The 24,556-nt window shown below is 33.3% G+C and overlaps 1 protein-coding gene across 15 annotated transcripts in view; it reads right to left on the bottom strand.

Annotated features, from left to right (window-relative positions):
* LOC136805213 (uncharacterized) overlaps nucleotides 1–6,449 on the bottom strand; it is a 58,076-nt gene extending 51,627 nt beyond the window's left edge. For all 15 annotated transcript variants that reach the window (XM_067061783.1, XM_067061776.1, XM_067061777.1 and 12 more), the window contains exons 1-7: nucleotides 6,334–6,449; nucleotides 5,542–5,592; nucleotides 4,932–4,985; nucleotides 4,550–4,600; nucleotides 3,940–3,993; nucleotides 3,556–3,606; nucleotides 2,932–2,985 (exon numbers count right to left, since the gene is read on the bottom strand). In XM_067061783.1, the coding sequence (XP_066917884.1) occupies nucleotides 2,932–2,985; nucleotides 3,556–3,606; nucleotides 3,940–3,993; nucleotides 4,550–4,600; nucleotides 4,932–4,985; nucleotides 5,542–5,592; nucleotides 6,334–6,355 (337 nt within the window). In that variant the 5' untranslated portion in view covers nucleotides 6,356–6,449. The remainder of the gene's footprint in view (nucleotides 1–2,931; nucleotides 2,986–3,555; nucleotides 3,607–3,939; nucleotides 3,994–4,549; nucleotides 4,601–4,931; nucleotides 4,986–5,541; nucleotides 5,593–6,333) is intronic.
* Nucleotides 6,450–24,556: the final 18,107 nt, after the last annotated feature.

The following is a 24,556-nucleotide window of genomic DNA, read 5'->3' as shown; positions in this document are numbered from 1 at the left end:
AAGTTTATATAGAAATGGTGTTGAAATCATGGCCAGCAACTAACTTCGAAGGGCAAACACTGCAGATTTTGACAGCCAGGTCAGGTTTCCCTCCATTCTGAGCCGCCATTTTGTTTGTCTTGATTTGGGAAAGTTCGGGTAAGCTCTTCCAGACGCATTTTTAGACACTCGTCAATATTCTGTAAAATACATGGGTGTTCTGCAAACTTCTCGGAAGTGATATCCGAGTCCGATTCGCATCCCCTATATCAAAAGTAATCAGAGGGGATGCAGGCAGCCTAGGTAAAACAAGCTATTCCCACGTGGGATAATATTTTTGGAAAGGCTGAAAGATTTTTTTGGAAATCTCCAAGAGAAGTTTTGATGTTATGTGTGTGCTATGTGAGAAAATCTTTGAAAAAAATAGATCACCATTCCTCGACTAGTTGCTCAAAGAACTTGGGTCTGCATTGAGTTTGCTGGTGTTGGAAATGTTCATGACGTGCAAATAAGATGGACAAACTGTTGGCAAAATATAAGATAAGAGAAAAAGGAATAAAAAAAACAATGAAATTGTGTTTTTGTCATTTTGTCTTATTTATAGCGTGATTGCTATTTTAATGATTTTTTGAAATTTCGACATGGAAAAAAAGTCAGTTTTTTGGAAATAACTATTGAACTACTTTTTCAAATTTAATGTATGATACCTCAAAATTCAAGTTAGAGCATCCTCTATACAATATAAAAATAATAAACAAAAAATTTAAATCCTGAAGCTCATAATATCTCGACAAACATGTATACTTTTTTTTGATGCACCCGGTAGTTCTTTCGTTATAAAGCGGTGTATCAAAATATTCTCATTTTGAAAAAGAAGCATTTTTAGCTCACCAAAACTTTACCCCGATCCCGAGGATTCTTTTGTTTTGATTTTATGCACGGAACTCTAAAATTAAGACTAGATTTGACATCGACGCGCAACCTCTCCACCAAGAAATTCTATTCGGTCGTCCATTCCAGTGTTTGCTTTCGAGTTCCGTGTTTTTCCCGCCTTTATGCACTCCACACGGAATCGACGTCACCCTCCACCACAGTGCGATAACTTTCGACAAACGCTTCAAAGTGTAACTGACCATAAAACAAAGAAAAAATTTGGTTTGTGGGAAGGTACTGGCTATTTTTTCGCGCGCATTTTGATTATTTCGATGCGCGCGCATAATTTATGGAAAAAGCTGACTCTGCAGAAAAAAGGAAAACTAAAGTCTATTCACGATAAGTGTGCACTCTTTTTTCTTTTACCTATAACTTTTGAAGAAATTCTTCAATCTTTATAAATTTGGTATCATTGGAAAGATATTAGTGAGTGGAACAATTTGAAATAAAAAAAACTTTAAGAAGATTATAAAAATGAAGAAGAAAAAAATGAAGATCTTGTAGAAAAGTGCTATAACTATCATTTTCACTGAAGTGAATCTTTAATCATCGAACGTCATCACTGTGAAAAAAATTCTCAAAAATATTTATTCAGTCAAAAGATATCAAACAAAGTTATAAGCTGATTGACGTCTAAAAACGCTGTTTTCTGCAGTTTTTTGCTGTTTTTTGGGGTCCATCACTTATTAACTTTGTATCATAACTTTATATTGAATAAACATTTTAATGAAATTTCTTCACAGTGATGATCTCCTAAGATCAAAGAATCTCTCCAGTGAAAATGAAAGTTATAGCACTTTTCTACAAGATCTTCATTTTTTTCTTCTTCTTTTTCATCTTCATTTTTAGAATTTTTTTAAAGATTTTTTTATTTCAAATTGTTCCACTCACTAATATCTTTCCAATGATACCAAATTTATAAAGATTGAAGAATTCCTTCAAAAGTTATAGGTAAATGAAAAAAGAGTGCACACTTATTGTGAATAGACTTTAATGAAAATGAAAACATAGATTCATTTCAAAACAAAATGGCTGTTGGCTGGAAGTCTAAATACATGTGGCTGATGTTTTTATTTGGTTTTTAGTAGCTTTGAAAGTCTTTATAGATCGTGGAGGAGTTTTATGGTATGTTGATTATGTGTGTTTGCCTGGGTTTCCAAAGTTCAGAAACTCTGTCAACAAGGGTTCACACACAGACTGTTTATAACATTCTGTGTCAGACCTGCACCAAGCTCTATAATTTTAGAACTTTGTGAGGTGAGGTATTTTTTGTTTTTTCTAAAATTATGAGCTTGGATTTCCAGGCTAGTTATGCTGAAGCTGTATCCAAACAGATGAATCAAAAATCAAATAAGGTGGAGAAAATAAGTCGATGTGAAACAGTCGGCAAACAACGATCCACAGCATGTAACCTTATTTTCCATGGAATCAAAGAACATCAGGAGGATTCCGAGAATACAACGAAAATCTACGACGGGAAATTTATCAAGTACGGAATCCTTGGATTACAACTGGGTATCAAGAACATGAAAATCATAAACACACAGAGGATTGGAGTATTCACGGAAGAGAGAGAGGAGGAAGGGAGGTATCGACCAATCAAGGTAGTATTCGAAAATGAAGAAGACAAGAACAAAGTCTTGAGAGCAATCACGACATACAAAGGCCCTCCTTCATCCTATCGAGCAACAGAAGACCTCACAATTATTGAACGATTGGCAATCAAAGAATTGTGCAAGAGAGCACATGAGCTCAATGCTCAAATGAAAGACAAAAACATTCAATTTAAAGTCAGGGGAGGCCCCAGAACAAGACTTTACATAAAGAAAATTGTAACAACAAGCGATTGTAAAAAGACAGGTTCTTAGATCCAACGGCGTGCCTTGAACCTCAATCCTTTAATTAATAAATAAATAAATAAATACAGAAAGAAAGAAAGGATTTATCATTACGAATGGAAATATTCAAGAATTAGAAAAAATGAACAACACTGTGAAGAATATTATTGAAAAATCTCACTATTATTGTTCGACCACAAATTCATCCAATATTCGTCATTAGCTCTGTCCAAGTCTAAGAAACATGATATTAGTTAAAATTATTTGCAGATAGGCAATTTAAAAAGGCGGACAGCTCCATTTAAAGGGAAAAGTTTCTCTTGCTGCTTTCTTTATCAAATCAAGAGAAAAATAAAATTCTCTAAAATGGATATTTAGTTAGCGGCCATTTTGAAGAGTGGATAAAATCCTTTTGTGGCTGACTAATAAGAATATAACTTTCTCGCGTATGTCTTGTCTCTTCATAGTCAAAACAGTCAATGTCGAAAAAATATTAATAAGCGATACTTTTATGGACCTACCTGGTTATGCATCTAACCAATATATAATTGATATATGCGTGAGCGTGACCGTTAAAACAATCATTCAGAATATAAAAACAGTGACGATTTATTTAAATCCATCGTTCGTTCACAACCCCTTCACACAGACCCGGTAGGATTGTCTTATGCGTGATAAAAGTTAAGCATCTACATTAATAAAACTGTTTTTGAGCAATTCGAATATCCTAGAATACTGATGCGAGTTAAGGGGTCAAAATTTTATTCATGGCATAAAGAGTTTATTTATAATCAATATAAAATACCTGCTGCCAAAGGCTGCTGATGTTCCTCTTCTTGAACATTGGCAGGAGCTCCTGAACAAATGAACGAGAAAAAAAGCAGGAGATCAAATTCTTATTCTAAAATCCTTAAAAAAACAGGACCAGTCCTGTATTTTTCTATGTATAGAAAATTGGAGAAATTTGAATGTTTCCAATAGCAATCTGAAATTGAAAAAAAACTTTTCTCAAGCTTCAATTTGGCCACACATTTAAAATATATAAAAGTTTGTTTGATGGACCTACAAAAATAGTATTAGATTTCAAGGTTTAGTTTGTACTAAGAAAGGATTTATCATTACGAATGGAATTATTCAAGAATTAGAAAAAATGAACAACACTGTGAAGAATATTATTGAAAAATCTCACTATTATTGTTCGACCACAAATTCATCCAATATTCGTCATTAGCTCTGTCCAAGTCTAAGAAACATAATATTTGTTAAAATTATTTGCAGATAGGCAATTTAAAAAGGCGAACAGCTCCATTTAAAGGGAAAAGTTTCTCCTGCTGCTTTCTTAATCAAATCCAGAGAAAAATAAGATTGCCTAAAAATGGACATTTTGAAGAGCGGATAAAATCCTTTTGTGGCTGACTAATAAGAATATAACTTTCTCGTGTATGTCTTGTCTCTTCATAGTCAAAACAGTCAATGTCGAAAAAATATTAATAAGCGATACTTTTATGGACCTACCTGGTTATGCATCTAACCAATATATAATTGATATATACGTGAGCGTGACCGTTAAAACAATCATTCAGAATATAAAAACAGTGACGATTTATTTAAATCCTTCGTTCGTTCACAACCCCTTCACACAGACCCGGTAGGATTGTCTTATGCGTGATAAAACTTAAGCATTTACATTAATAAAACTGTTTTTGAGCAATTCGAATATCCTAGAATACTGATGCGAGTTAAGGGGTCAAAATTTTATTCATGGAATAAAGAGTTTATTTATAATCAATATAAAATACCTGCTGCCAAAGGCTGTTGATGTTCCTCTTCTTGAACATTGGCAGGAGCTCCTGAACAAATGAACGAGAAAAAAAGCAGGAGATCAAATTCTTATTCTAAAATCCTTAAAAATCAGAACCAGTCTTGTATTTTTCTATGTATAGAAAATTGGAGAAATCTGAATGTTTCCAATAGCAATCTGAAATTGAAAAAAACTTTTCTCAAGCTTCAATTTGGCCACACATTTAAAATATATAAAAGTTTGTTTGATGGATCTACAAAAATAGTAATAGATTTCAAGGTTTAGTTTGTACTAAGAAAGGATTTATCATTACGAATGGAATTGTTCAAGAATTAGAAAAAATGAACAACACTGTGAAGAATATTATTGAAAAATCTCACTATTATTGTTCGACCACAAATTCATCCAATATTCGTCATTGGCTCTGTCCAAGTCTAAGAAACATGATATTTGTTAAAATTATTTGCAGATAGGCAATTTAAAAAGGCGAACAGCTCCATTTAAAGGGAAAAATTTCTCCTGCTGCTTTCTTTATCAAATCAAGAGAACAATATGGACAGTTAATTAGCGGCCATTTTGAAGAGTGGATAAAATCCTTTTGTGGCTGACTAATAAGAATATAACTTTCTCGCGTATGTCTTGTCTCTTCATAGTCAAAACAGTCAATGTCGAAAAATATTAATAAGCGATACTTTTATGGACCTACCTGGTTATGCATCTAACCAATATATAATTGATATCTACGTAAGCGTGACCGTTAAAACAATCATTCAGAATATAAAAACAGTGACGATTTATTTAAATCCTTCGTTCGTTCACAACCCCTTCACACAGACCCGGTAGGATTGTCTTATGCGTGATAAAAGTTAAGCATCTACATTAATAAAACTGTTTTTGAGCAATTCGAATATCCTAGAATACTGATGCGAGTTAAGGGGTCAAAATTTTATTCATGGAATAAAGAGTTTATTTATAATCAATATAAAATACCTGCTGCCAAAGGCTGTTGATGTTCCTCTTCTTGAACATTGGCAGGAGCTCCTGAACAAATGAACGAGAAAAAAAGCAGGAGATCAAATTCTTATTCTAAAATCCTTAAAAAACAGAACCAGTCCTGTATTTTTCTACAGTCATTCAGAGCATAAAAAGTGACAGTTTATTAAAGTTATTCCCCTTCACACAGACCCGGTAGGATTTTTTCAGCCAGTGGGGATAAAAATAACGGACTAAAACTCAGTGGGGATATATACCTATATTTTTTATGGCTGGCCGGATGTCAACTCTTTTGTTTTCAAGTCAGAAGATTCAATGGGGATAACAAAAATATTTAAATTGTTTTGCAGTGAGGATAAGTTTATTTGATTATCTTCAATGGGGACAAAAATTGGAGGATAATTTTCCACAGGGGATGTTATTTTGGCCAATTTTTTCAGTGGGAAGGGTTTCCCAGTGGGTCTGTGAGAAGGGGGTGTGTTTTCATCATTGATTGTCCCCCGTGCCCATTGGGTGGAATTAAGGGAGGAGGTTGGAAGGAAGAGACTATTTATTATCTAAAACTTGAGTTATTTGGTTAGGAACATTGATCTAAGCTTATAAATAAGGATTCTTTGGGATAAAGATTCAGTTTTTCAGTTTTTTGGCTCATTCAAAAAAATTGAATGAGCCAATCCCCAGAAAACCTAATAACAGACGGTCGGACGGACGAACGGATGAACGGACGGGCATAGGTTAATGTATAGGACCTCTTCTTAAGGTAGGTCCAAAAACATTAGGAAATATTACCTCTTGCGTAATTATTGGCCATATCTTTGAAAGTCTGGATTTCAATTTCAATTCGAATTTGATGATGAATTTTCTGATGCCAAATATAGCTGACAGTGATTACAATTTTATCTATACTAAAATCAAGAATTAAAAAAATGACCGGCTTACCCGGTTTAAAATTTAACTGGATTAAATCAGAAAACCCTGTAACACCTATCAACACTTAGCTGCGCGGTTTGCTTTTTAGGGGACTGGTAATGAATTTACAAGAAATGTTTGTTCTTGGCGCACGCTATTATCTCTGAAACAAACAAATCTAATCCCCAAAAACTTCGTGCCATATTCGAGAAACGTTTCCCTGGGCCTCTGCGGTGAAATGCAAACTGTTATAGCATTCGATTAGCTTAACTATATTGACATTACTTTATCACTTCAATACAAGGGTATCTTACATTTTTCATAAAAAAGCTCTCCTACTCGAATTTTCCTTGCATTTTCGTTACCAGTCCCTGACCATTCCGAAGGCAAAAGTTCATAAAGAATTCTCAAACTCTCAAAAAATTACTAAGTAACTTGGTAAACTAATTGATCAAAGATTCGTTTTTAAATAATTCGGATTCGTTTTAAGGCCAAAAAAAATCGAGATAAATCTATGGTGGTGGCCTAAAAGGGACGTCAATAAATGAATCCGGGACGACGACGACGAAGTCGGCGGTGACCCCGAGAAGAGTTCTCTTTTCTTGTTAACTATTCGTCGACCATGGAATCTGTTTGCCAGGAGATATGGTCTTGCAATAGGTAAAATACCCATGGTATTTCAATTTCAAAAGTTTTCTGGAAATAGCTGAAGATTCTATTCTTTTCTATTCTCTTTTATTCTGGCTTCAATTTTTTGGTAAAGAGATTTGGGTAATAAATCTTTTAGTTTTAATAATTTTCTTCATGCTTTGCAAATATTACTTGAAAATTTTTGCAAAGTTCATCCATCAAAGTTATGATTGTTTTTAAGATGATAGTTTTTTTGATTGATTTTTTTTAGTTTTTAAGACAAAGAAAAAAAAAATCTTTTATTAGTTCCGTTAAAGATCATCTGAACCAATAATCTTTTCAAAAAACTTTTATTTTTGCAATAGTGTTCTTCAAAAAAGTCTATTTTTTCTGCATGATCGATTTTATTTATTGCAATTTTCAAATGAAATTTTGTATATACTGTAACAAGCGAAAAAAAATCATCATGGTCAGAGCCACTAAATTTAGTCGACTAATGTCCTGTTAATTAATACAATTTGTCGTTTCTTTTATCATCATGAATTTTTCTTTACACAATTTTTGGAATTCGAAAAAAAGATTGATTACAGATCGCCGGTAGCGAGTATCAAACAATGCATAAACATTATGTATCGTAAAATAGTGTACCTTCAAAAGAGATGGGAGAGAGAGAAGCTCAAGTATCCTCGAATCCAGACACTGAAAAATTAACTGATGATCTCAATATATACAGAATCAATACAAATCTGTTTTTACCCAACTCCTACATAACTACAACCTTCTTCAGCTTGAGTCATAACACTTCAGAATATCAATCTGATTATCAAGGAATTTGTGAAAAATTTGGTGAACTGTCACAAACTTCAGCACCTGGAGGTGATGGTTTTAGTTTTCTTTGCTAAAAACTAAAGAGTCATCGTGTCATTAAGATTTTTGTCCTCCATATTCATATCATATAAAAATAAAACAACAGTTCACTGTAAAAATAAAACAACAATTCACTGTAAAAATAAACAGGTAACATACCTACTAGAATGTCAAATCTGTAAGATCCGAAAATGCCTTAGAAGAACTGAAACACTATTCAAAACATTCAATCGAAAAAGAATAAAAGCAACCAATTTAAATTAAAAAAAAAACACTATAAATAAAAATGCCTAATTTACAATCAGAAAACAGCTAAAAATAAGGAAATAATTAAAAACAAGTAAGGACAACCTTTCTAACATGAGAGAAATTTGGGATTGATAAACCTTAAAACCTAAGGGTTCCTTAAATATATCAAGAAGCTTCTGGCGAGTAAAGATTATTGCTGTTACTTTACAGAAGTTTTTTTAAGTGATCAGCACATTCTATTTTCTGGAAAGGCTTGTTTTCTTCAAATTATCTGCTGTTTGTTTATAGAAGAAGAGATCATCCATGAACAGCAGGTAATATTTTCTAGATGGAGGACATCACCAATAAACAGTAGGTAATAATTTTTAGATTATGAAGTAACAAATAAAAAAACTTTAAGGGTGGTCGGGGGAGCAGAGGATGAGACAATGTAGAAGGGTGGAACAACAGATGAGAAAGGTTGAGGAGAGACAGAACTGAAGATCAAAAGTAAAGCAAGACTGCGGATCTAATACACTTTTTTGGTGTTTATTATTATCTACAAGTTGATAAAAACATGAAAATTGACTGATTTTGCTACACCTACTGTTAAATATTTCAGCAAACGAAGACACAACAACAACAAAACAAATCCAAAACAAAAATGTCTCTTTTGGTTCTTGTTTTATTCTATAGCGCAGCATTGTTCTTGCATCTGATTGGCCGAAAATAATCTTATTTTGCTTTACGTATGAAGTACTAAAAAAGTGGACAAATTTGAATGTGAAAAGTCAGTACTATTTCTTGCGTTTGGACAGAAAGGAGGCTCGCTTCTTCAGATCTGTCTAAAATTCATTTTAGGAAACCTTTTCTGGTCTGTAAAATACACAGAAACAGGTGCCAATTTTAGGTCTGAGATTTAACCCATTTTTGGCCCCTAAACTACAATTGTGCAAAGTCTCATGCTTTTACGCCTTTGTGCACAATTTTCGCAAATTTCTCACTCTCTCTCTCAGACCGTACTATGAAGGCAATAAGTTGTGGGACCTTTAAAAGATCTTTTAAACTAAATATGGCTAAAACTTAATACCATTTTCAATCTCCCCCCCTTTGCCATTTTTGAGAATAAAAGAGAAGAAATTGAAGTGTGCGTAGCAAGTATTAGACTAGTGCTTTGTTTATTGTATCCTGTGGTGTTGTGGTGTCCAGACGTAATTAATCAAACAGTTTGATTACAAAACTATAATCAAACTTTGTCAAGCTTAATCAAACGACAAAAGTTTGATTAAATTATTTAATGGAACTTTTCAAAAGTTGCCAAAATAGTGAGTATTTGATTGAGTTTGACAAAACATATTAAATTCCACAAAATTCGACAACAAGAAATGCTTGACAAATTCGACATAAAACTACATTTGACAAATTTCAACAAGACCGCCAATAGTGCTCTGAAAATAGAGGCCTTTTTATTTTCCACCTTCAGCCAGAGAAATTTTGGTGCTTACATAATCTCGTTTCAAGGATCAATCAAAACATAGATCGCCAATCTGTTTCACGCCTCGGTTGTAGAGGCTTAGTTTTTCTCAAATTACTGTTTGATTAAATTCAACAAAGTTGGATTAATGTAATCAAACCAATCGAACTACCTTAAGGGAAGAAATTTTCGAACAAAATTTCGCGGTTTTCGGAGATTTTGCCTAAAACCGCGAAATTAAGTTCTTGCGAAATTTTACATAATCGTCAATCCGCAAAATTTGATTTATTTCACGCATTCCCCAAAATTCGTACTATTTCAAGCCTCAAAACAAGTTTTTTGCTTATTTAATAATGCTTTTGGCCAAAAATATCCTGCAACCGCGAAATTAAATTCCCGCAAATTTTTTGAAAATTGCTGAACCGCGAAATTAAATTCCAGTGAAAAAAAAATAATTTGACTAACCGCGAAATTAAATTTCGGCAAAAATTTCTTCCCTTAAGGTACTAAGATCTCTTTTTTTAAAAAGTTTGATTAAAATCGATTTCTTTAATCAAACTTAATTGAACTTTATACAAAAAAACAGCCAAATTATAAGCAGTTTTACACAACACACGAAACGCATGCAAATTTACTCGTAACTTTCTTGTGTCCATCATTAAAATTTTACAACTTTATTACGCTTCAAGTCACGTGATAAAAATAATTTGCGCGCTTAGTCGACCTGGTTTCCATTTCCTTATTATTTATTGCAAGCACACGCTCTAGGCGCTAGGAGGCCGCGTTAAACTTCTAGGCGCCGCACCTAGCACACCCGGTCCCTTTTCAAATTCATAAGGAAACCAGGTTCTTTTAATTATTTTCAGTTCACGGTAAAAAGGTCTACTAAAAAATTTCTTGCGTGCAAAATGTTGTTGTGATTTGGGCATCTTCCTTGAAAGCATGCTAATTAGTTTTTTAGTGATTACTACATCGTTAAAGTGTTCTTTACAAATATAAGTAATAACAGTTCATATTTCTCATATTATATCTGTGACGTGATAGAGAGAGAATACAATTTAGTGATTGATTGATAACTTTGATATGTATTTGTTTATGTTTGATTTTTTATTTCGAAGACCAGCCTACAGCTATGTCGAGATTAGAAGACGTATGTTGATATTAAACGAATCTACGGTAATTAGTTATTCAAAAGACCGCCGTTTTCTCCCAAACGTCTATAGGAAAACAAAGTTTGATTAAGTTCGATAAAGTTCAATAAGTTCAATTAGTTACATCTGGTGGTGTGCATTGTTAGAAGACAGGTAATTCATAGTTCTCTGAATAGTCTTTGTCATTTCAAAAGACAACAAAAAATTAAAATAGGTTCGTGTTGTGGCATAGATCGAATGAAATAAACAAATCACAAGTGTAATATAATATATACACTCTTACCAACTTGCAAGAATATAATAATAATAATAATGTTTTACAGATTTTCAGGCCACCGTGCAAGCACATGGCAGTTACATCAAAATGCCTCGAAAATGTCAATATGAAAATTGCGTAATCAGAGAACGTATGTCTCGCTCATTATAAAAAGGCCAGAGACAAACTTTCAATAATTGGATTGTAACATCGAGTTAAGTCTCTTTTGTTAAGTCACTAGGGGGTAAATAAAACAGACCTTGATACATTTATCGTTCGTTTCAACTTGACGATTCGTTTAAAACACAGCCTCCTAAATATTTGGGGTAGGTAAAATATGTACAAAGAAATTCATATTTTCCAACCTGGCCAATCTTTTAAAAAGAAGTGAACAATAAAATGTAATTACCCTTTCCAAATAAACCTCTTCAGTGGCGAGCGTAGTCTACTCTGACGTAATTGTAAAATTTATGTAATGGGAGTTTGACATAGTAATATAATGTTGTTTGGGGAATTATGAAGTTCTCTGGAATTCCGATTGCATTTATTCAGGTTGATTTTTTATGACTTCTAATGGTACTTTTTCTAACGAGTTTGATTACTCTGTTCTCACACTTATGTCTTTTTTTTCGCGTCCTTTTTCGTGATTACTTTTATTTATATTTTTAAAGACAGGTAAGAAGGCATATTGATGTAACAGCATGGGCCTCTATAAATCGCTCATACATTGGTTTGGTTTATTACAACGGTTAACTTCAAACAGATATGCAACAATAGTGACAATTTCAATCATACTCAAACATTTTCTCTTTCTAAGCTAGACCAAGGTTTTCTTTAAACTCTTGTATTGTAGATGATTTAACTAATTTTATAGGTAGGCTATTCCACTGTTGAATGCCCCGATAGTAAATATGTGAAAACTATTCACAACAAGGCAGGTGAAGTGATGTGAAAATCTGAAAGTAATTTGAAATGCTACGAACAGTTCAATAACAACAGTGGAAGAGGCTCCCCCAGCAGTAATCCTGATCACGATATCATATACAATTTTTGTCTTCAATCACGATCATGCAAATCAACAAAAAAATGGATAATCATGCATCTCTTTGAAAAAAGTCTAACTAAGCGCATCAACGACAGACTCTAAAACTTTTAAAATCACGATCACGTCTTGACCTATAATCACAGGCCTTCAATTCTTCATCTCTTAGACTTACACCTACTTAATTTTTGTGCCTCAAACCCTCTTACCAACTCCTCAAATAACATTAACTACCAAGATAACCTCCATCCTCCTATGTTTGCGCCTGTTTTGTAAAAGTAAGGCGATTATTGTTTACATAGAGACATGCGCGGCTACCATTTTACATTTTCCCGCCTAATTTTTCCCGCGTTTCTGGGCGCGAAATCTGGAATAAATTTTTCAAAAAAAACTCTATAATTATAAATAAAAGGGGGCTTGGCGGGGATAAAAATAAAAGCAATTTTAGTTCCGTACTTCCACTCCACCATGCGCATCATTTTAGATGCCACGCCATCGAAGTTGCAACAAAGCAGAAACCAACCAAGTCAAGAAGTTGACAAGACATGCTTATTTTTCTACAACTACCTCATCTAAGATACAGATATTCTAGATGACCCAATGGAATCCCAACCCAATTCAAATATTTGGTAAGAATATATGACGTGCCGTATGTTGCAAAAATCATTTTCTCGTTTGATGGTAGAAACTGGGACTTTATTACAAAAATTTCACTTTTTAGCATTCAAAAACGTCAATTTTTAGCATTCAAAAAATCTACTTTTTAGCATTGAAATATTTCACTTTTTAGCATTGAAATATTTCGCTTTTTAGCATTCAAAAATCTCGCTTTTTAGCATTGAAAATTTTCACTTTTTAGCATTCTAAAAATGTCACTTTTTAGCTTTGAAATATTTGACTTTTTAGCATTAAAAAATCTCGCTTTTTAGCATTGAAAATTTTCACTTTTTAGTATTCTAAAAATGTCACTTTTTAGTATTCAAAAAGTCACTTTTTAGCATTGAAAGTTTTCACTTTTTAGCATTCTAAAAATGTCACTTTTAGCATCTCTAGTCTCTAATTCGAATTATCCTCTATATCGATACCGATCACTCTCTCTCTCTAAATCACTCTCTCTAATTCGAATGATGCTCTATATCGATCGCTCCTCTCTCTCTAATTCGAATGATGCTCTATATCCATCACACTTTCTCTAATTCGAATGATTCTCTATTTCGATTACTCTCTCTAATCGAATGATGTTCTATATCGATCACTCTCTCTCTAATTCGAACGACTCTCTATTTCGATTACCTTAAGGGAAGAAATTTTCGCGGGAACAAAATTTCGCGGTTTTTGCGGGTTTTGCCTAAAACCGCGAAATTAAGTTCCCGCGAAATTTTACAAAATCGTCTATTTTGATTACTCTCTCTAAATTCAAATGATGCTCTTTATCGATCACTCTCTCTTTAATTCAAATGATGCTCTACATCGATCACTCTCTCTAATTCGAATGATTCTCTATTTCGATCACTCTCTCTAATCGAATGATGCTCTATATCGATCACTTTCTCTCTCTAATTCGAATGATTCTCTATTTCGATTACTCTCTCTAATCGAATGATGTTCTATATCGATCACTCTCTCTCTAATTCGAATGGCTCTCTATTTCGATTACCTTAAGGGAAGAAATTTTCGCGGGAACAAAATTTCGCGGTTTTTGCGGGTTTTGCCTAAAACCGCGAAATTAAGTTCCCGCGAAATTTTACAAAATCGTCAATCCGCAAAATTAAATTCCCGCGAAATTAAATTAATTTCACGCATTCCCCCAAAATCATACTATTTCAAGCCTTAAAACAGTTTTTTTTGCTTATTTAATACACGCTTTTTTTTATAAGAATACACTTGATTGGAATATCCATGATGAAAATGGGCAAAAAATCAAGAATATGCTAAGAATATCACCATCATAGAATTTTGCTACTCAAGCTAAGAATGCCATTTTTATACCATTTTAAATTATAAATTGTCAATTAGGATCCTAACCTAAGAATGTTGTAAGAATATTTTAGGATGATTTCCCTGGTCAAAAATAACCTGCAACCGCGAAATTAAATTCCCGCGAATTTTTCGAAAATTGATGAACCGCGAAATTAAATTCCCGCGAAAAAAAAATAATTTGACCAACCGCGAAATTAAATTCCCGCGAAAATTTCTTCCATTAAGGTACTCTCTCTAATTCGAATGATTCTCTATTTCGATTACTCTCTCTAATTCGAATGATTCTCTATTTTGATCACTCTCTCTAATTCCAATGATTCTCTATTTTGATCACTCTCTCTAATTCCAATGATTCTCTATTTTTCTCACTTCCCTTTCGAAATCTCTCTCCCTAATTCGAATGATTCTCTGTTTTGATCACTCTCTCTCTAATTCGAATGATTCTCTATTTTGATCACTCTCTCTAATTCGAATGATTCTCTATTTTGATCACTCTCCCTAATTCGAATGATTCTCTGTTTTGATCACTCTCTCTCTAATTCGAATGATTCTCTATTTTGATCACTCTCTCTAATTCGAATGATTCTCTATTTTGATCACTCTCTCTAATTCGAATGATTCTCTATTTGATCTCTTTCTAATTATGATTCTCTTTTGATCACTCTATCTAATTCGAATTGAATAATTCTCTATTTTGATCAATCTCTCTAATTCGAAGATTCCTCTTTTTGAATCTCTCTAATTCGAATTTGATTATCTCATTTTTGAATTTTTGATCACTCTCTCTAATTCGAATGATTCTCTGTTTCGAATCACTCTCTCGATCACTCCTCTCTCTAATTCGAATGATTCTCTATTTTAACACTCTCTCTAATCGAATAGATATCTCCCTATTTGATCATCCTCGACTCTCTAATTCGAATGATTCTCTGTTTTGATCACTCTCTCTAATTCGAATGATTCTCTATTTTGATCACTCTCTCTAATTCCAATGATTCTCTATTTTATCACTCTCTCTAATTCAAATAATTCTCTGTTTTGAACACTCTCTCTCTAATTCAAATGATGCTCTGTTTCGATCACTCTCTCTAATTCGAATGATTCTGTTTTGATCACTCTCTCTCTAATTCGAATGATTCTCTATTTTGATCACTCTCTCTAATTCGAATGATTCTCTGTTTCGATCACTCTCTCTAATTCGAATGATTCTCTATTTTTATCACTCTCTCTAATTCGAAAATTCTCTATTTTGATCACTCTCCCTAATTCGAATGATCTCTCTAATTCTCTGTTTTGATCACTCTCTAATTCGAATGATTCTCTTTTTTGATCACTCTCTCTAATTCGCTTCATGATTCTCTCTTTTGATCACTCTCTCTCTAATTCTCAATGATCTCTATTTTTCTCACTCTCTGAATTCAAATATTCTCTGTTTTGAACACTCTCTCTCTAATTCAAATGATGCTCTGTTTCGATCACTCTCTCTAATTCGAATAATTCTCTATTTTGATCACTCTCTCTAATTCGAATGATTCTCTGTTTTGATCACTTTCTCTCTAATTCAAATGATTCTCTATTTTGATCACTCTCTCTCTAATTCAAATGATGCTCTGTTTTGATCACTCTCTCTAATTCGAATGATTCTCTATTTTGATCACTCTCTCTCTAATTCAAATGATTCTCTATTTTGATCACTCTCTCTCTAATTCGAATGATTCTCTATTTTGATCACTCTCTCTCTAATTCAAATGATGCTCTGTTTTGATCACTCTCTCTAATTCAATGATTCTCTTTTTGATCACTCTCAGCTCTGTTTGATCTCTCTCTAATTCACTCTCTCTTCAATGATGCTCTGTTTCGATCACTCTCTCTAATTCAAATGATTCTCTATTTTGATCACTCTCTCTCTAATTCGAATGATTCTCTGTTTTGATCACTCTCTCTAATTCGTCTATTTTGATCACTCTCTCGAAATGATGCTCTTTTTGATCACTCTCTCTAATTCGAATGATTTCTTTTTGATCACTCTCTCTAATTCGAATGATCTCTCTTTGATCACTCTCTCTAATTCGAATGATCTCTTTTGATCACTCTCTCTAATTCGAATGATTCTCTATTTTGATCACTCTCTCTAATTCAAATGATCTTTTCGATCACTCTCTCTAATTTTTGACTCTCTTTCGATCACTCTCTCTAATTCGAAATGCTTCTCTTTTTGATCACTCTCTCTAATTCGAATGATTCTCTTTTGATCACTCTCTCTAATTCAAATGATGCTCTGTTTTGATCACTCTCTCTCTATTCGAATGACTCTCTCTAATGATTCTCTATTTTGATCACTCTCTCTAATTCGATTTTGATGATTCTGAATCTCTTTTGATCACTCTCTCTAATTCGAATTGATCTCTGTTTTGATCACTCTCTCTAATTCGAATGATTCTCTCTTTTTATCACTCTCTCTAATTCGAATGATTCTCTATTTTGATCACTCTCTCTCTAATTCGAATGATTCTCTGTTTTGATCCATCCTCTAATCATTCAATGATTCTCTATTTTGATCATCTCTCTCTCTCGAATGATTTTCGATCAACTCGCTCTCTAATGATTTTGATCACTCTCTAATTTGATGCTCTGATTTGATCACTTCTCTAATTCGATGATTCTCTATTTGATCACTCTCTCTAATTCAAATGATTCTCTGTTTTGATCACTCTCTCTAATTCGAATGATCTCTGATTTTCTCACTCTCTATTCAAATGATTCTCTGTTTTGATCACTCTCTCTCGAATTTCTTTTGAATGATTCTCTATTTGATCACTCTCTCTTAATTCGAATGATTCTCTGATTCTTCTATTTGATCACTCTCTCTAATTCAAAATGATCATCTCAATTCGATTTGATCACTCTCTCTAATTCGAATGATTCTCTCTTTTGATCACTCTCTCTAATTCAAATGATGCTCTGTTTTGATCATTCTCTCTAATCTCTCTCTAATTGATTCTCTATTTTGATCTCTCTCTCTCTAATCTCTCTAATTCGAATGATTCTCTATTTTGATCACTCTCTCTAATTCAAATGATTCTCTGTTTTGATCACTCTCTCTAATTCGAATGATTCTCTATTTTGATCACTCTATCTAATTCAAATGATGCTCTGTTTTGATCACTCTCTCTAATTCAAATGATTCTCTGTTTTGATCACTCTCTCTAATTCGAATGAATCTCTATTTTGATCACTCTCTCTAATTCAAATGATTCTCTTTTGATCACTCTCTCTAATTCAAATGCTCTAATTCAATTCTCTAATTTTTGATCTCTATTTTGATCACTCTCTCTAATTCGAATGATTCTCTGTTTTGATCACTCTCTCTAATTCAAATGATTCTCTGTTTTGATCACTCTCTCTAATTCGAATGATTCTCTATTTTGATCACTCTCTCTAATTCAAATGATTCTCTATTTTGATCACTCTCTCTAATTCAAATGATTCTCTATTTTGATCACACTCTCTCTAATTCAAATGATTCTCTATTTTGATCACTCTCTCTAATTCAATGATTCTCTGTTTTGATCACTCTCTCTAATTCGAATGAATCTCTATTTTGATCACTCTCTCTAATTCAAATGATTCTCTATTTTGATCACTCTCTCTAATTCAAATGATTCTCTGTTTTGATCACTCTCTCTAATTCGAATGATTCTCTATTTTGATCACTCTCTCTCTAATTCAAATGATGCTCTGTTTCGATCACTCTCTCTAATTCGAATGATTCTCTGTTTTGATCACTCTCTCTAATTCGAATGATTCTCTATTTTGATCACTCTATCTAATTCAAATGATTCTCTATTTTGATCACTCTCTCTAATTCAAATGATTCTCTGTTTTGATCACTCTCTCTAATTCGAATGAATCTCTATTTTGATCACTCTCTCTAATTCAAATGAACTCTCTTTGATCACTCTCTAATTCAAATGATTCACTCTAATTCAAATGATGATCTGTTTCGCTCACTCTCTCGAATAATTCTCTATTTTGATCACACTCTCTAATTCGAATGATTCTCTGTTTTGATCACTCTCTCTAATTCAAATGATTCTCTATTTTGATCACTCTCTCTAATTCAAATGATGCTCTGTTTCGATCACTCTCTCTAATTCGAATGATTCTCTGTTTTGATCACTCTCTCTAATTCGAATGATTCTCTATTTTGATCACTCTCTCTAATTCAAATAATTCTCTGTTTTGATCACTTTCTCTCTCTAATTCAAATGATGCTCTGTTTCGATCACTCTCTCTAATTCGAATAATTCTCTATTTTGATCACACTCTCTAATTCGAATGATTCTCTGTTTTGATCACTCTCTCTAATTCGAATGATTCTCTATTTTGATCACTCTCTCTAATTCAAATGATTCTCTATTTTGATCACTCTCTCTAATTCAAATGATTCTCTATTTTGATCACTCTCTCTAATTCAAATGATTCTCTATTTTGATCACTCTCTCTAATTCAAATGATTCTCTATTTTGATCACTCTCTCTAATTCGAATGATTCTCTATTTTGATCACTCTCTCTAATTCAAATGATTCTCTATTTTGATCACTCTCTCTAATTCAAATGATGCTCTGTTTCGATCACTCTCTCTAATTCGAATAATTCTCTGTTTTGATCACTCTCTCTAATTCAAATGATTCTCTATTTTGATCACTCTCTCTAATTCAAATGATTCTCTATTTTGATCACTCTCTCTAATTCAAATGATTCTCTATTTTGATCACTCTCTCTAATTCAAATGATTCTCTATTTTGATCACTCTCTCTCTAATTCAAATGATGCTCTGTTTCGATCACTCTCTCTAATTCGAATGATTCTCTCTTTTGATCACTCTCTCTAATTCGAATGATTCTCTCTTTTTATCACTCTCTCTAATTCGAATGATTCTCCATTTTGATCACTCTCTCTAATTCAATATTTGCTGCGCGATTTCAATATTTGCAGCAATTTCAGTATTCGCTGCGCGATTTCAATATTCGCTGCACGATTTCAATATTCGCAGCGCGATTTCAATATTTGCAGCAATTTCAGTATTCCCTGCGCGATTTCAATATTCGCTGCACGATTTCAATATTTGCTGCGCGATTTCAATATTTGCAGCGATTTCAGTATTCGCTGCGCGATTTCAATATTCGCTGCATGATTTCAATATTCGCTGCGCGATTTCAATATTTACTGCACCATTTCAATATTTGCTGGGCGGTTTCAATATTTGCTGCACGATTTCAATATTTGCTTCACAATTTAGGTTTCCCAGTCTAGTGCGTAGAAATGTTAGTCTAAGGGTGATCATACCATGCCATACTGTGTGGGTATTTGATTCTTACATAAAAACGAGTTTAAACACCTTTGTTTTGCGCTTATTCTTCTCTCTTATCTACGATCAGTGCCAAAATATAGGTACTTTTGGCTAATTTACCATTTTTCGAAAATTGAAGTTCAAGCGAGAATGTCAATTTTTAGGCCTTCAAATTGATTTCATCGATTATTTCGATCTGGGAGGGATTTATTGGTTTCTAGGCTATATTAGCGTTAAAACTCAAAGTTAAAACTCTACCCTTCGAACCTACTTTAGAGCACTTACAAATCGATTGTGGTTTCAAAACACTTCGGTGAATTTCCCTTTTGTGCCAAGTATTTTGTGACTGATTGTAACGACCTTGTAGTGTAAGTAGCATCCATTAAGTAGCATCATTCAAACGTACGCAAAGTTAGCATTGGTTAACATTCTCTTTTTACTTAGATAGAAACCCAGTTTTGAAATCACGTAGGTAAATATTGAAATCGCGCAGCAAATATTAAATTCGGGCAGCAAACTTTGGAATCGGGCAGCTAATATTGAAATCACGCAGCAAACTTTGAAATCGTGCAGCTAATATTGAAATTACGCAGCAAACTTTGAAATCGCGCGGCAAATATTGAAATCACGCAGCAAACTTTGAAATCGCGCAGCAAACTTTGAAATCGCGCAGCAAACTTTGAAATCGCGCAGAAAAATTCATCAAAATGTTTCTCAAATTTCGGTCTTGCCTTCCCCTCATTTTTGCAAAAATTGCGACGCTAAGTATATACTTGCCATGACCTAAAAGTGGCGATCGTACCAATGGTAAGTATACTTACCATTCCCGAAATATCGCGAAAATACCAAATAGTGTAATTATACCAAAAGGAATTTTGGCCTTCGCATCCAATGGTAAGTATACTTACCAGTTAAAACTCGTTTGTCTAACTATAAAATACCGCATAGTTATTCATAATTTAACTAAAAATAATGACCTATTTTTAATTTACGGGCCCTAAGAGGACCCAAGATCTTTATCGCTTAAATTTTGCGTGGAGTATTACTGGGAAGCAGTGGTAGCTAAAGGGTTAAAATGAATGTGATTGATGCGATGCCTTCTTTTGACGTCAATGCCATGCCTTCTTTCAATCTTATTCAAACAAAGATTTGAGCTGCTGACTTTCCGTCGATTCTCTCTCACATCAAACAGAGGCTAAGAGGTTTTTAGAAAATGTGGTACCCGCTGGATGTGGGTACGTCGAATACATTTTCTGTTTGTTAGCTAATTATATCTGTTTTGTACATGGCCCTAACCAACCACCATACAAATTTAGTGAAATACACACAAGAACTTTCTTTCTATAGAAATTTTTCTGTTATACTTAGCTCTCTATCACAGACTTTTTTGTAAAAGCGTCGTGGATATTTTTGAGTTGTGTTTTCAACGACGCGAATCAAAATATCAACTTTGACTTGGTCTAGGATCTTAGACCGTCGCTATGGTTACTTTTCTTTACGTTGAATTCGCGCTAAATAGAATCGCTATTTGTCTTCACAGGTCAATAAATGATTATTGGCTAGCCAGGATCGGGAGCCATCGTCGAACAAATTTATAAACAAAAAAGATAGGATTCAGCAAACGGGTTTTCATCGCTAGGTTTCCGGGATAATTTTTGGCCTGATTTGATGAAAAAAGACTTTCCCAGGTATTTTTGCACATTTTCCCAATTTCCCAATAAGGTCTCAAAAGTTTAACCAAAGAATTAAAAGCAAAATTAGCGATCGAACGTGAATTAAGGGTCGACTGGGGGCCTCAATGATATCAGTTTAACGCATTGATGTGTGAATAAGTTGATGTGTTGATAGGTTAATGGTTTCATTATCATGGGTCCATATTATGATTGCCATGAATGCTAAAAGTATATTTTTCCAATGTTGAAAAGTACATTTTCTTCAATGCTAAAAGTGACATTTTTGTAATGCTAAAAAGTGACTTATTTTGAATGCTAAAAAGCGAGATTGTTCAATGCTAAAAAGAGAAATTTCTCAATGCTAAAAAGTGAAACTTTTCAATGCTAAAAAGTGAAACTTTTCAATGCTAAAAAGTGAAACTTTTTAATGCTAAAAAGTGAAACTTTTCAATGCTAAAAAGTGAAACTTTTCAATGCTAAAAAGTGAAGCTTTTCAATGCTAAAAAGTGAAACTTTTCAATGCTAAAAAGTGAAACTTTTCAATGCTAAAAAGTGAAACTTTTCAATGCTAAAAAGTGAAACTTTTCAATGCTAAAAAGGGAAATATTTCAATGCTAAAAAGTGACTTTTTTTGAATGCTAAAAAGTGAAAATTTTCAATGCTAAAAAGTGACTTTTTTTAATGCTAAAAAGTGACTTTTTTTAATGCTAAAAAGTGACTTTTTTTAATGCTAAAAAGCGAGATTTTTCAAAGCTAAAAAGTGAAATATTTCAATGCTAAAAAGTGACTTTTTTTGAATGCTAAAAAGTGAAAATTTTCAATGCTAAAAAGTGACTTTTTTTAATGCTAAAAAGTGACTTTTTTTAATGCTAAAAAGTGACTTTTTTTAATGCTAAAAAGCGAGATTTTTCAAAGCTAAAAAGTGAAATATTTCAATGCTAAAAAGTGACTTTTTTCAATGCTAAAAAGTGACTATTTACAATGCTAAAAAGTAACCTTTTTTGAATGCTGAAAAGTGAAATTTTTCAATACTAAAAAGTGAGATTTTTCAATGCTAAAAAGCGAGATTTTTGTAATGCTAAAAAGTAAAATATTTCAATGCTTAAAACCCGCTTAAAAGTAAAAACTTTCAATGCTAAAAAGTGACTTTCTTGAATGCTAAAAAGCGAGATTTTTCAATGCTAAAAAGTGACGTTTTTGAATGCTAAAAAGTGAAATTTTTGTAATAAAGTTCCAGTTTCTACCATCAAACGAGAACATAATTTTTGTAACATACGGCACGTCATACCTCTGAGGACGAGGTTGGGGTTTCCAATCGGAAGGCGCTGCATTGCAAAACGTTCGAAAATAGTCAATCGAATTTTGTTTTTAAAACGCAGAACACAATTACGTCACGAAAGAAAGAAAAATAAACACAGAAATCGAATCAAAGCAAAAGAATTTCGAGTGAAAAAAATAAAGTGAGATAGGGACGTGATGATCAAACTGATTAAAAAAGTTTTTTTGTTATATATCTATCCTGGCTGATCCGAAATATGGGATCTATCAATAGAAGAATAGCTACTGTAGTGCTAGACAAAAATATTTAGCTGGATATTTTGTTGTGGATTGGAGAATAAATTAAGGCAAAGACTTTGAGAAAGTCTAAATCTTTGGGGAGGGTGAATACTTCTAATGGCAACCATAGCCCTGGTTCAAATGTTTCACTCGATCCAAATACTCAAAATTTGCTTTGGACCTGGAGGAGTTGGAGAGGAAATGTTTTAGATTCGATTCCAAACTTATTACACTTGATTACAGTACAGTTTGCGATAAAGAAGTTAGAATATTTACTTCCAGTAATAGTGATCCATTCTTGGCTTGTTTGCTGTGTGTGTCAGGAACGATGAAGTCTTGCAAAAAAGGGTAAGTCGTTTAATATTTTAGAATTACAGCTGGCATGAATGAATAAAATCGCCCAGCTTTTTTTATCACAAATGGAATGAAACTTTTCTCCGTTTGAAGAATTTCTATGGGCCCTATTCCTAGGTAGGGAATAAAACACTCAATTTGTGTGCCATAATAGGGTATTTTCTTTTCTGAAGTTAAGAAAAACTACCAGAGAGTTTGTTTTGCGATAGTTGTTTCAATTTGACTCATCTATTAAGACAAGGTGAAGCGTGACGCTGCAGATCAAATCTGTGTTTTGACTGAACTCACCAACCTTTTAAAGGTACAGTCTGTTTATCGCAACAACTCGTGCTAAATTTAAAATCCAATGAGTGTGCTCCATCTTCCATCTTGCTTCATAATAAAATTGTTTCTTTAAACTTATGCTGTTCATTTTTAAAAATGAAAAATAGGGACGGTTCACTCTTCATCCTTGAAAGATAATCTGGAGATATTTTTTATGAAGAGAAGGAGTATAAAACGATAAAAAGGTTTTCTCGTTTGTGGTTTAAAAGAGCCTGGTATCTCGGGGGTCTTTTGTCTTTATCATAAAGTATGAAAATGTTATCAAAAGGGACTGAAAAATTGCCCTCACTGATCTGACCCGTACGTCAGTTAGGTACAGTTGCAAGGAAAATCTTGTTGAGTTAGCAAGCTATCGCAAAGTTCCCTACTGACATAATCGTTCCGCCTTTCATTTCTCACAATTTTTCTGAAAAAGCAAATTAGACATGATCCGCAACCTCCTCTAAGCCAAACGAATCCAAAATGTGAAATATATCTACTTTGCGAGCGTTTTTCTACAAGATCTTGTATTAAAAAAAACTTTGTCTTCACAGCTCGAATTTATTCGCGCTGTGATACTCACGGTATACCTCTACGGCAATGAATTTTGAAATTAGCCGTAGATATTACTGAGGTTAAGCATACAGGGATAATCACGACGACGGACGAAAAATGTATAAAGGCTAGTGAAAATACGAAATTCGATTGGTTGAAACTCACTAGCCTGTTAAATTTTCGTTCGTCGTCGTGATTTTACCGATTTACTTAACCTCACTATTGGGTTTGTGTACAGACAATGGTGGCGGCCGCCCATTATAAAAGGATCGAGTGAGCTACAATTTTCGTCGGATTTATTCGAATGGCAGATAAGATCTAGCACTTTCTTTTTTTCATGTTTTATTATTAGAATTTTGGCGATAAATATTGCTTCTAATCCATCTTTTGTATATGAAAAACACGCGGACCGTGCAACAGAAATGTGCCTGAATAAAAAGCGACTTAAGTTAAGTAGTTTTTTTTCATATTCTTGCTCCAGAAAATACAGTCATCAAAGGAAGGTGTAGTTAATATTACTCCCAAAAACCTACATAAAAATCACCAGTCATTCCTTTATTGTAGAGATTGCATAGTAATCAATCAGGATCTGGCTAGGTGATGAGAAGAGAGGTGTACGGGCTCTATTATACCATATATGTGCATATACTTCGTTTGATTCATTTTGCCAAAATGAAGT

The sequence above is a fragment of the Clytia hemisphaerica genome, unplaced genomic scaffold, assembly GCF_902728285.1.
Source record: "Clytia hemisphaerica strain Z4C2 unplaced genomic scaffold, Clytia hemisphaerica genome assembly, whole genome shotgun sequence".
NCBI lineage: Eukaryota > Metazoa > Cnidaria > Hydrozoa > Leptothecata > Clytiidae > Clytia > Clytia hemisphaerica.
The sequence above is the reverse complement of the archived record's forward strand: the minus strand, read 5'-3'. Positions and strand labels throughout refer to the sequence as shown.